The sequence below is a fragment of the Homalodisca vitripennis genome, chromosome 1 (assembly GCF_021130785.1).
Source record: "Homalodisca vitripennis isolate AUS2020 chromosome 1, UT_GWSS_2.1, whole genome shotgun sequence".
Lineage (NCBI taxonomy): Eukaryota > Metazoa > Arthropoda > Insecta > Hemiptera > Cicadellidae > Homalodisca > Homalodisca vitripennis.
Window position 1 is genome coordinate 91,393,691 of NC_060207.1, and position 14,586 is coordinate 91,408,276.

The 14,586-nt window shown below is 35.9% G+C and overlaps 1 protein-coding gene across 2 annotated transcripts in view; it reads left to right on the forward strand.

Annotated features, from left to right (window-relative positions):
- LOC124366587 (UDP-N-acetylglucosamine--peptide N-acetylglucosaminyltransferase 110 kDa subunit) overlaps nucleotides 1-14,586 on the forward strand; it is a 207,991-nt gene that overhangs the window by 76,855 nt on the left and 116,550 nt on the right. The window contains exon 1 of one of the 2 annotated variants that reach the window (XM_046823193.1): nucleotides 5,544-5,763. The exons of the other annotated variant lie outside the window; for it this stretch is intronic. Within the exon in view, the coding sequence (XP_046679149.1) occupies nucleotides 5,636-5,763 (128 nt within the window). The 5' untranslated portion in view covers nucleotides 5,544-5,635. Of the gene's footprint in view, nucleotides 1-5,543; nucleotides 5,764-14,586 lie in introns of those variants that run through there. 2 annotated transcript variants of the gene reach the window in all.

A 14,586-nucleotide genomic window follows, 5' to 3' on the forward strand; every position in this document is an offset into this window, starting at 1 on the left:
ATATTAGTTTTATTTAACATTGAGTACCTAAAGATTTTGATCTTTCGCAATCATCAGAATGTAGTTAATCTTACAACCAGATGCATCAAATAAAAAAAAAACATAAATGAGAATATCTTGTTCCATAATGATGAAGTAATTATTTACTCTTTTAAACTAAAATTACAAGAGAATGTATAATTTTGTAAAAACCCATGAATGCCTTATATTTTACAAATTGCAATTCCTATCATACTGTATCAAATGTGGAAGACAAGGAAATTGTACTGCAATAATTAATTAGCTCCTGCAAAGTTCTTACATGTTGTTCAGAACAACAGTATTAATGAGATGTTAAATTGAAATTGTAAACATTGTTGTCAGTTAGGGAAAAAATATACGTATATTTACAATCAACAGTATATTTTATTCTATGCCAGTAGGGAATCTTGAAACAGGGATGCTAATGGACTAAATATATGCCCTCAGATAATTCCATATATTATGTAGTTGCCAGTTGGTGATTTATAAAAAGCTACATTCTGAATCATTAGGAAAAATTTGTTATCTCTGTGCTAATTGGAAGATAAATATTAATAGATTGATCAACACTTGTTTGATCTAATACAATTTACAAATGCACCAAAATAATTAATAATTGAAGATTGAGTTTAAAAAACTCCTTATAATCAAGGGAGAACAATAATGATGATCATCACTTTTAAAAATAAAAAACTGAACCTTGGTTGTTGGTTGAACACTAATGCACTAACAGTGCTTGTGCTTGTACAAATCTGAAGGTGGAGAATTAATGTTTGTTTGTTGGGCTTATTTAACCATATTCCAGATTAGTCACAATAAAAAAATACTGAAATTAACTACAATTTCAAGAAGTAACAATAAACTATTGTCCATACAGCAATTTTCATGTTATTCATAGTCTTTGCAAAATTGTTCATTTTAGAAACGTTGTTACTAAATAATATTTAGGTTTTTGTTAAAATTAAGCTTTTATAAGGTAAAAGAAAACCTTGTATTTATTGTCAGATTGAAATTTTTTAATTTACTTTCATATATATATATATAACTTTTAGAGTGTGTATGAACTTTACTTAAAACACAAGTTTTTCCCATGAACTGTAGCTACTTTAAAAGAGGTGAGAATATAGTTCAAAAAGGCCTTATTTAAAATTGTAAATGTGATTATTTTGTGTAAGTAGGTTATTTTTATGATAATATATAAAGTAGACATCTTGTTGTCAGTTTTTTAACAATATTATTCCAGAGTAATAATAGTAATTCTCATTGTTTATTTGTTTACTGAGAATACAAATGACAGAAATGATGACAAAATTTAGGACCTGAAGAAGATGTATAGAAATTGATACTCTCAGTTCGATACCCATTAACTATTCAAGGGAGGTTCAAAGCTAACTTGAGCATCATCCTCTTGTTTGACTTAGCATAATCAACTTTGGAGCAAGGCTCCTGTCTCCCTCTTGGTCCTTACGGCTCGAATACAAATACACTGGTTATAGTTTCACACTCTTTATTTTTGTAAGTATTTATTTAATCGAATAAAAACTCTATGGGAAAATTTTAATTGTGTTTAATAAAATCCTCTTTTATTTTTATTTTTACTAGCTATGAAAGTATTGAAAAACTAATGAAAATCACAAACCTTTCATAGTTCATTGAGTATAGCTCTACAATTTAGTACTTGTATTGCTTAGGATTGTCTAACTAAAGTTGATCTGCTGCCTCCTTCAGTATCACTGACTTTACTTCACCTCTCCTTCAGTTCTGTATGAATGCAATACCTGCATTTATACAGTCTAAAGCCTAAGATTAAAATAAGCAAATGGCTTAAAACCATGATATAGAAATTTTAATGTCATAGTAGTTGTTAATAGAATTATATATATTATTTTAGTGAATATCATGCACTTTGACGAATATTTAACAGTTTGAAGTCTTCAATTGATTGTATGCTATTAATTAAACAAAATCATTATTAAAAATATAATAATACATTGTTCGTTATTAAAATAACAAATCTATTTGGTTTGTAGAAATGCAATATGCTTTTTGAAAAAATGATAATAGGGCATTGTTTTTAGCAATGGACAGTTTCCACCAAAACTAATTTTGTCCTTAATCATCCAGTCATTAGTGGTTAAATAATCTATCAGTTTGGTCAATTGTAATACCAATGTAATTTATTTTTATTTTATATTTTAATTTACAACAATTTCTCTAGAGGTATAATTTAAATTTGTACTTCAATTTATTTTTTGTTTCTTTTCTTACTATCACTTCATTGCTTCGACCATACAACTATCACTAAGAAATTCATTGGCTTGTGTTCTTTTTAAATTGAAAAAATCCCTAGTCTGTGTTATGTGTGCAGTGTATTAGAACCATACCCTCCTAAGAACCACCTCTTTAGTGTGTGAAATCAAATATCAATACAATGCGTAGTTCAAGTATTTTGGATATTTATGACAGTCAACTATGCTTATACAGAAAGTAACATTTGTATAATTCAGCTACTCAACTCCTGCATATACTGCTGCATAGAAAACTGAAATGTAACGGATTATGACTCTAAGAGAACGACATTTTTTGTTTAAAGTATCAGTTTTTATGGCATGATTATCATTATGCCATAATAATAACATGTATGTTATTTGTATAGTAAACAAAGTGGTGTGTCGAACCGAATGTCGGATCCACTGGAATCTTTTTCAGAGATTCGGATTCGAGAATGGATCAACGGGATTCGACAACCGTATCTGCGAAGACTCGCATCGTCACTAATTATTACGATCCGGCTGATCGGCAGTACACAAGTTATCGATCGCTAAAACATTTTTTTCGTACATAGTGTTTGAAAATATTTATCTTACTTTACGTGACACAAATTATCGATCGTGAAAACGTACTTTGTATATGAAAACGCATAGATAGATAACCTATTTAAAAATTATCCTAGTTTAGTAAACCACATTTTGCTAATAGTTCTGTATTAATGTACGAGATGCATCGCCGAGAGTTTGCTGCGTATATTTATGAATGGCAGCTGATCTTCAGTTAGTACGCAATGCTTACCGATCGCTAAAACGTGTTTTTGGCCTACATTTGTTGAAAAAATCGTAAATAATGTTATCGTAAATTATTAAAAAAGTGATATGAATTATGTAAATAAATTTTGCTTGTTGTTACTAAGTACTATATAATGTTCGTTCATTGCCGTGAGTTGCTGTGTATATTCGTGACAGCAGCTTTTCGGCAGGTTCCGATCGCTAAATCTTGTTGTTGTGCTTTGTGTATGAAAAGCGTAAATATATTATTAACACCACAAATTATAGTGCTTTTTCATTAATAGTTTGCTTTCAGTTTGTATATATCTTGATTTTGCTAGACAAAATGTCATGATTTTGTACAGGTATTGTTATGTATTAAATTTCGTTGGGGGCGCTGAATACTGCACACATAAGGCAAGATTTTGTTATAAAAGAGTGTTTTATCTATGCATATATTTTCCAGTTTAATAAGCGAAATATATCGTAAAATATTGCTTGTAAATATGTCGCCTTTTTATTACTTTTGCAATGATTTTAAAAAACGACGCTAGATGCCGCCGATTAATTATTTGCTTTAAAGGTTACTAAAAGTCTCTAAAAGTCACCAAAATTCACCGATTTGCATTATATCTCAGTAGTAGATTCCCAGTTTAACCAAGCCATTTTGGGAGATTAACAGTATTTGTTGCCTTGTCAGTACGAATATCATAAATGTAATTAAGAACGGGTATCATATGTATCTGTGGATGCAATCGATGCCTAGGTCAGAATCTTTTTCCTATCATGGCAAGCTAATTGCTATTCCCGACGTTGGCATAGATTCCCACGTCCTGGGTCAACAGAAGACGTTTGTTCATGTCTGCAGTCCAGTTTGTGCTACTATACGCGGGGCTGAGGTGTGGGCAGACGCTCTTAACAAGAGGTTTATCAGATGCGGCTAGCTCGAGTCGTCCGAACAAACTACCGTAGTGTCCGAACCTGCTGTCTGGTGATTGTTGGAGTCATCCCTGTCAAGCTCAAGCAGGGGAGAAGAAGGCTATTTACATGAAACAAGGCGATATCGGCAAGGGCGCTGCCACGTCAGAATAGCGATCGTGAACCTACCACCAGTAGCAACGTAGCTGGAAGGAAACAAGTCCAACCATGGGTGGAACGGTGAGGTAGACTATTACCTTCCCCGGTTCCTCACAGATCACGGCTGCTTCTGGTCGTTCTTGCATTGGATGCGTAAAGCCGGTTCACCGGACTATTGCCAGGGCATTCTCGACGCCGCGGAACACATTCTTCCGCTGCCCGCATTGGGAAAAGTCCCGTCTGGAAGCTACTTGTTCACTTGGTACATTCTCGGTGGACACGGTGTGCGGAAAGATAATGGGAGGTTGAGGGCAACTTGGATTGTGTTTCACAATTTGTCCACGGTGTCCTCCGATTAAAGAAGACTGATCTAGACCGAGAAGAGTAATAGACAAAATGATCATATGGCTTGAAATGGAGAGGGCCCTATGAGCATAAGCCAAATTTAGGCGTAGTCTGAAGTAATGTGAAAAACAATCCCAAGTTAGATCCCTAAAGAATAGAGGAAGTTTTTTTAGTCGATAAACACTAGGTTCCATCCACCGTTTAGAGGAGTCCCTTACTAAAGGCAGGCGACCTTTTTGTATAAAGCATTTTTATCCTCTCCCTAAAAAACCTTGTTAAGCCAATGTTATAAAAAAAAAAACATTGTAAATATCTCATAATTTTAAAATGACACACTATAAATCGTAAAATGTAATAAAAAGATTATTCATCCTAAAAATTCAATTTGTACAACAAATATAAACAAAAACTGTAACTGTAAAGTTTTATATCTAATTTGTAAGACACAATGAAAATATCGTTTACCATTATAGCGTACTCTTTCCATTACCCAAAGACTAAACCAAACAAAAAATAAACAGAGTATTCAGTACAGTATGAGAGGGGCACACTGTAGTCCTCGTTATGTTTAAATCAGATCCAATGCCCTCGATAGAGCGGCCACGGATTTAAGGAAGACGTGTGTTCATGGCGGTGTTCGTTTAAATCTAAGATTCACCTTATTTATGTTTACACAATTAGTATAATAATATTTCAAACAACGGTAGTTTAGCTCATAATTGAAATTGTAAAAACTGAAGATCCATACTAGTACATAATACCTCTATAACCTCACGTCTTTAGTGATAACACTCCCTCCTCCCCCCAAATAAATTCCGAGTACGCTACTGGCAAACCCTCTGGAGAGCGAGTGAAGTGCAGCGATTGATTGTTTTTCTCAGCCGGTCGTTATGTTCATTGAGTCGGGAGTCTCAATGGGAACAACAGCTCTTCGTCGAGTCTAGTGAAAACAAGGGGTTTATAAATACACGGTGCGGTGAGGTGCGGCGCGGCGGTGAAGCGTGGGGGTGGCGGTGGCGCGCAGGGCCAGGCGAGATGTCTTGTCTCCACGGCAACGGTCGCCTCGCCTCGCTTCGCCTCCGCCCAGCCCTGGCAGTCGCTCTCCGCTCCGCTCCGTGTCACTGTGATGTCATCATGAGTGTGCCTTCGCCATGGACTACCAATGTATTATCGTCTACACCATCATCACCATCCTGCCCAACCGACCGCTGCCCGCGCCCGCCGATTCGCAGCCTCCCCAGCGCGGTTGTCTCGCGCTCATCAAACGCTGGATCAAGAGGTGTGCTCAGTTGTCCCGTGCTTGTTGTCCTGCTCTCCTGGCGCCTCGAACCGCAGACCCACTCTGTTTGCTTGCCTTCCTACATTTTTCATCCTTAAAGCACGTACAGACGCTCACTGGCATATGCAGAACTATTTGTTTCTTTGTGTACTCAATTGCATACTCATCTTTGGATTGTTTAGTTTGTCTTAAATGCAAAACCAATGTGTTGTTTTAACTTAGGACAGCATTCAATTCCCCAACGTTTAAATAAATACGTTTTGTTTGACCCAGAGACGAATTTCTTCTTGGAAATCCAGTCAAGTTTTCTATAAAGGACTTTGTAGACGTTCTCCGATGAATACTAATATTTTTACTTCCACTGTAGTTGGAATCACGGCAGTTAAGTAGACAGTACGCCAACCTTTCAATCCGCAGTCCCTGTTTGTGTTTTCTTTGTTTTATTTTGTAACAATTCTATCCAAAGCTTTCACAATCGATGTATGACAACATAATCGAGTCAGGGCGGAACTGGAGCGTTCTAAATTGACAGCTCGTTATAGTGTAATTCGAAATTATCGCTCGTTTTCTTGCTGTCTGTACGGAATTGTTATTAGATGTAATCAAAATTAATACAAATTCTTGGTGAGATTTTTTCACTTCCACAATGACTGAAAGAAAAACATTGAATTTTGAAACGACTGTTTAACATTTAAGTGTTTGTGAATTCGTTTTTCATTATAATAATGGACAGTAATAAAGTGATCCACCATGATAACTTTATTGTGTTATCAAACAGTGGGGAAATCTTAATTTCCCACGTTATGCAAGTAGTTTGTACATACTTTTATGCATACTCAAATATTACAATCTTTATGTATACAGAGAAAAACATATAACAGGATACTAAAACTAAAACTTCATATATAGAAGAAATATGCCACATTCTTTACATATGTATATCAAAAGCCGAAACATAGTTAGCTTACAGAATAAAATGTAATTCTATACCTTTTATTGCCTCAAGACATTATACAATAAATGTTTAACAATTGTCAAATAATACAAATATAAAGAAGCGATACAGATACATACTTAAACCTAAGATAAATTGTGTTTAAAATGAAGCAATACAATCTTAAATAAACGGAAATAAATTTCATTTTTATCCTACGAGGAGTGGTAGGAATTTGGTGCAAAAGTTGGGACATTTTATAATTAGACCCGAAGAAAAACTATTGGAAGATTGGGATATGCAATTCTTACAGTATGTACATGAAAAATAATTGGAGGGGTGTCGTGGCTTTGTTCATAAAAACTGATTACTTGAGAAAAAAACTGAAAATATAACTGTTTTAATTTTCGTTTAATTAAATATATATTTCCCCTAAGTTATAAACTAATGACAATCATGTCACTCCCTTAAGTCACTTACTATTAATTCATGTAGGCCTACATACAGTAGGAATTTAAAATGTTTGTCATCTCACGTTTTTATTTGGGCTTGATTACTAAATAACTAAACAACTAAATACATTCCCTAATTTAAATGTCTGTGGCTCCCCGTGGAGTGATCAAGACGTATTTTTCATCTTTAAGGAATATCAATTCAAAATAACATATTTTCTCAGTAAAAAATAGATTAGACCGCCAATTAAATTAACAACATTGCAAGCCGAGTTGGTACATACAAGCTGTATGGATATTGTGTGTAAAGATGGTCTCGTCTGAGATGTACTGTTCACAACATTGTTGTGTGGGAAGTGACTCAGCTCGCGTTGTAGACAAACATTGCGAGCCGAGTTGGTACAAACAAGCTGTGTGGATATTGTTTGTAACGATGGTCTCGTCTGAGATGTACTGTTCACAACATTGTTGTGTGGAAAGTGACTCAGCTCGCGTTGTAGACAAACATTGCGAGCCGAGTTGGTACAAACAAGCTGTGTGGATATTGTTTGTAACGATGGTCTCGTCTGAGATGTACTGTTCACAACATTGTTGTGTGAGAAGTGACTCAGCTCGCGTTATAGACAAACATTGCGAGCCGAGTTGGTACAAACAAGCTGTGTGGATATTGTTTGTAACGATGGTCTCGTCTGAGATGTACTGTTCACAACATTGTTGTGTGAGAAGTGACTCAGCTCGCGTTATAGACAAACATTGCGAGCCGAGTTGGTACAAACAAGCTGTGTGGATATTGTTTGTAACGTTGGTCTCGTCTGGGATGTACTGTTCACAACATTGTTGTGTGGGAAGTGACTCAGCTCGAGTTGTAGACAAACATTGCGAGTCGAGTTAGTACAGACAAGCTGTGTGGATATTGTTTGTAACGATGGTCTCGTCTGAGATGTACTGTTCACAACATTGTTGTGTGGGAAGTGACTCAGCTCGCGTTGTAGACAAACATTGCGAGCCGAGTTGGTACAAACAAGCTGTGTGGATATGTTGTGTAACGATGGTCTCGTCTGAGATGTACTGTTCACAACATTGTTGTGTGGGAAGTGACTCAGCTCGCGTTGTAGACAAACATTGTGAGCCGAGTTGGTACAAACAAGCTGTGTGGATATGTTGTGTAACGATGGTCTCGTCTGAGATGCACTGTTCACAACATTGTTGTGTGGGAAGTGACTCAGCTCGCGTTGTAGACAAACATTGCGAGCCGAGTTGGTACAAACAAGCTGTGTGGATATGTTGTGTAACGATGGTCTCGTCTGAGATGTACTGTTCACAACATTGTTGTGTGGGAAGTGACTCAGCTCGCGTTGTAGACAAACATTGCGAGCCGAGTTGGTACAAACAAGCTGTGTGGATATGTTGTGTAACGATGGTCTCGTCTGAGATGTACTGTTCACAACATTGTTGTGTGAGAAGTGACTCAGCTCGCGTTATAGACAAACATTGCGAGCCGAGTTGGTACAAACAAGCTGTGTGGATATTGTTTGTAACGTTGGTCTCGTCTGGGATGTACTGTTCACAACATTGTTGTGTGGGAAGTGACTCAGCTCGAGTTGTAGACAAACATTGCGAGTCGAGTTAGTACAGACAAGCTGTGTGGATATTGTTTGTAACGATGGTCTCGTCTGAGATGTACTGTTCACAACATTGTTGTGTGGGAAGTGACTCAGCTCGCGTTGTAGACAAACATTGCGAGCCGAGTTGGTACAAACAAGCTGTGTGGATATGTTGTGTAACGATGGTCTCGTCTGAGATGTACTGTTCACAACATTGTTGTGTGGGAAGTGACTCAGCTCGCGTTGTAGACAAACATTGTGAGCCGAGTTGGTACAAACAAGCTGTGTGGATATGTTGTGTAACGATGGTCTCGTCTGAGATGCACTGTTCACAACATTGTTGTGTGGGAAGTGACTCAGCTCGCGTTGTAGACAAACATTGCGAGCCGAGTTGGTACAAACAAGCTGTGTGGATATGTTGTGTAACGATGGTCTCGTCTGAGATGTACTGTTCACAACATTGTTGTGTGGGAAGTGACTCAGCTCGCGTTGTAGACAAACATTGCGAGCCGAGTTGGTACAAACAAGCTGTGTGGATATGTTGTGTAACGATGGTCTCGTCAGAGATACGGGCAGAGAATAAGCATCTAACAGCATCTAACATGCATCTAACATGCTGCAATCTAACAGCATCTCATAGTCTTATTTATTTCAAAATATAGGCGGGTGATCCCTTAATTCACTGATACTGTCAGTATTAGTGCATGATCAGTCCTCTTGAAAATTCGCACTGTTCGTGACCTGAAAAGGGTACATTTTACATTTTTATTAATGCAAGCAATGAAAGAAAAGTTCAGATGAAGTGGAAGTTGTGAATGATATCCGGTTTCAAGAGTATAGTTGGAAAACGGGTGCCGGTGCGTACTCGTGTATGCCAGCACGTTTTAGAAGAATTAATATTTTGATTTTGTAACCGGAACATCAAATTTGAAATGGTGATGTCAACTTGTGGACAGGTAGTTAGTTACTAAGTGTCGGAATTGATATTTTGTTATGAGCAATATAAGAAAACTCAAAACAGGGAAGGTTTTTGACACCACATTAATGCAGGATGAATTAGGCTATAACTGTGAGAAGACAATTTGGTAATGTTTTACTTTAGCCACTTTACAATATTTTTGTTGTTTCAACAGGAATATGCTTAAAAATGAAATAATAAAGAAACAACGGATAGCAATTAAATATTGGAGAGGTTTTAATCTTTTAAAAGGCACTAGTAGTTGAACGGGCTAATGTTAGTGCCTCTGCGCTGATGGCGTCGAACGATAAACATCCCTCCCTCCCTCGAGATAGTACCGATCAGTAAAATAACAGATTCCAAAAGGCTGATCACCAATGTCCACTAAATATTACAAACTCACCTAACCATATTAAACCCGTCTAAAAACGTGTACCCTTCGCTAGAGGACAATAGCCGCTACAAGATCGAGAGCACAGAGGAAAAAAAACTGCCATCAAAGGTCACCATACTGGTAGAAACTGTTGCAGAAATGTCGAAAAAGAGGACAGAATAACGAACACTCTTTAATTATTCTCATAACGAGTAAGTAGTCCTACTATGATGTGTAAAATAAGTTTCTCCCGTAAATATTGGTGTCCCGATTATCCCCTCCACCAATGTCAACCCCTCCTTAATGTGTTACACTCCCACCCAGAAACCCCGAGTCCCCTCAATTAATGGACTAGCATATTATCAATTATTGTGTAATATATGAATCGCGATCGCCTAAAAATTCGTTCTGTAAAAGGAAACAAACCATTTTCAGAAATAGATAAAAGTGGTTTTTAGATCGTTATAGTTAACGTGGATCATGTAAACATTATGCGGCAATTTTATCGATCAGCGAAAGTTATCTTAATTTCTTAGTAAAAATAATAATCCAAACTTAAGAGATTTTGTTTTTCGGGTAATTGGTTTTGTTCATAATGTTACAGGTTGTTAGGAATTCAGGTTTAAAACGTCGCAATTTTCAAATGTAATCAAACATATTTTGTTAAAGAAATATGTATGCTAAATTACGCTTATTTGAACAAGTACGCCACGTTGAACTTTGATATTACAACACATATTGATTGAGAAAATACTAATGGTTTAGGCGTGTGTTATGGAGGAATTATATATATATATATATATATATATATATATATATATATATATTTTATTTGAACACAATGAACTTGACATCTGAACGGAGTTCCGGAAGATCCAAGTAATAATAACTTACCTCTGCGATAACATGTATCTGGGGGTAAGTTATTAACTGCCAATCCTCCAATAATATTAGACAACTAAATTGTATATTTTCATAATGTATTCGTTAATATATCAAATCAACCATTCAGTTTAATTATGGCTCTGACTACACTAAAACTTGCACCAAATATACGGTACTAGATCAGTATGGGTTTACCCTCAATCTGCTTCCCATCCACCCAGACAATTGACGAGAGTTCCGAAGACCTGTTCGCCAGCCCTTGTACACGATTTATAGTCGAGTTCTTTTCAAGAAAACGCCATAAATTTCGTTTACCTTACTTTATCTATGGTCTCTTTGCACAGGAGATACTTTTCAAGGTGCTAGACAACCCTTTCATACTGCTGAGGTTGTTGAGCGTTTTTGTTTAGATGAAGAATACGATTGTAGAATAAACGATTGTATAATGTTCGAAAGTACATTATATTAATTAAGAGACACCCCTGTCCGCTATGCCCTCTTGCATCTCCTTTGTTGTGTAGTTCTTTACATAAAGATTTATACACATACATTTTATTGAAGTACTATAACCGTCCGAGATATAAATCAAAGAACTAGTTCATTCCTAGATTTGGAGCATTGTTCGATAATTCATAGTTTTTTTTGCTTGTTTGAATAATTGTAGCACTAGAAATGGCATTTTAAAATGTACAACTAATACATAATATATTAAATGTTTGCTTTTTCATTAGTTCAAAAAGCAAAGTAGCATTGCTTGGAACTTGATGTTACATGAAACGTAACAATATACCACAAGCTGGTTTTATACTCGTACATGGTCATCTAAAGGCCAGTGGCCAACCCTGTCGTTTCTAGACGGTTTGATCAATTGAAATAAAAATTTGGGGATATTTTTAGGTTAATGAGATGCCATATTAAAAATGTAGTGCGGCCCTCCGGGGGAACTTCACCATTCCAAGATGGCGGCCGCTAAATATCGGAGCCATCTTCAGCTATTTTCAAACTAATTTCAACGAAACGTGGTTTGTAGGGGGTTTTTGAATATAAAACGCGTACGTAATGTCAGTTTTATAAATTATCCGCTCATTTCCAAGATGGAGATATCACACAAGATGAAAAGGGAGCTATACTTCATCATCCGGTCATTTTTCGGCGGATTTGAATGAAAATCGCTATCTGCGAGGTTTTTTGGTCAAGAAGCACGAATTTGACATTCTGGTTTTCAAGAATAGATAGACTTGTCAAAGGTGCCAGTGTCAACGAGCCCCGTCTATGCCTCCCCATCCGCATAACCGATGAGTCCAGAATGACAAAACAACTTCCGCCTCGCAAAATTAAAAGAAACGTTATATATATATATATAAACGTGTGGTGTGATATCTTCGGCGTCGCATCATCGGCCCACTTTTTACCGTCGATAAAAAGTGGGCTCATGATGCGATCGCCGAAGGTATCACACCACACGTTTATATATATATTACCGTGGATAAAAAGTGGGCTGATGATGCGATCGCCGAAGATATCACACCACACGTTTATATATATATATATATATATATATATATATATATATATATATATATATATATATATATATTACCGTGGATAAAAAGTGGGCTGATGATGCGATCGCCGAAGGTATCACACCACACGTTTTATATATATATATATATTACCGTGGATAAAAAGTGGGCTGATGATGCGATCGCCGAAGGTATCACACCACACGTTTATATATATATATATATATATATATATATATATATATATATATATATATATATATTACCGTGGATAAAAAGTGGGCTGATGATGCGATCGCCGAAGGTATCACACCACACGTTTATATATATATATATATATATATATATATATATATATATATATATATTACCGTGGATAAAAAGTGGGCTGATGATGCGATCGCCGAAGGTATCACACTACACGTTTATATATATATATATATATATATTACCGTGGATAAAAAGTGGGCTGATGATGCGATCGCCGAAGGTATCACACCACACGTTTATATATATATATATATATATTACCGTGGATAAAAAGTGGGCTGATGATGCGATCGCCGAAGGTATCACACTACACGTTTATATATATATTACCGTGGATAAAAAGTGGGCTGATGAAGCGATCGCCGAAGGTATCACCCCACACATTTATATATATTACCGTCGATAAAAAGTGGGCTGATGATGCGATCGTCGAAGGTATCACACCACTCGTTAATATGTATATATATATATATACATACCGTCGATCAAAAGTCCCTAAATTTTTATTTCAATTGGTCAAACTATCTAGAAAATACAGCGGTGCTCCTGATTTTTGGATGACTGTATATAACTACTAAAGATGTATATATAAATTTATGATATATGTATGTATGCATGCATCTATGTAAAACAGAACGACAAAAAAATTACAATACGAGTTATACTAATACTGAAATGTTTGCGCAAGCAATTTTATTACTGTATTACCATTACCTGCATCGGCCGAACGAATAGATATATGTAGAATCTTTTTCTTCAAACCGTAACCCACATTTTCATCCCTAAAGAACTTACAGAAGTTTTCTTTCAACTGTTAACATGGCCCAAAATGCCACTTTGGAAGAGATTAGGGTTGGTTTTGGGAAGTGTTTAAATGTAAACATAAATCGTGTTAAGCTTCACTTTAAAAGTTATAAAACATATTTTAAGTATTGTTAATCGTGGATATATATTGTACAGAGCGTAAAATACTGTTTACTCTTTATTTTACTGTATTACCTGCGTACATTAAGAGAATGATTTCTTTTCTAAATTAAATTAAAATGATAAAATAGAACTTTTATCTAATTTTGAAAACATTGTATAGGCCTACATCAGGATAATTGAAGTCCTATATAACATCCTGCGTCGTGATATACACCAAGTTAAAGGTCGATCAAAAACAAAAAGTTTTCGTGTAAAGTTTTCCCATATTTTGAACGGTTTTAGGACTGTAAAAAAACTTAAATACACAAGTAGTTAAACTAGGTGATCTCGTGTACTCTGCGTGCCCTCTTGTTTCTTGGAATTTTATACCTGTATTCATTTTCGAGTGTAGGCCTAATACAAACCTGTAATTGAAGCTTGGTAAAAACCTCGGTAATAAATCTGGAAAAGTTTAACGTGAATTGTTAAAAGTTTGTCCTTGTTGTTGAGGCGGAGAAAACGTGAGTAAAAACTGGAGCGGACACTAACTTCGTCATAAACGTTGTCACTGTTTTACTCAATGCAATTACCCAGATTTAACCGACTGCCGCACATCCATTTGGTAAAGAGGAACGCCGGGAAAATATTCAATTTGCAGACAATATTCAGTTAACCTCTGGTCCGACAACAAATATAAACATACTGTTAAAGTAATTTGTTTTAATTTTAGGAAACTTAGATTTTTGCTTTTGAAATCCAAAGCTGTGTAAGAAGTGTTCCGTCAGCTGCGAGGCGCAGCTTTAAAATTAGACGGTGGCTGAAGTCATACAATTATTTATTGTTTATTTTTAATTACCAAATTCATATTTGACAATGACTAATGTTTCAATTTCACAACTGATAAAACGCATGCTGTCT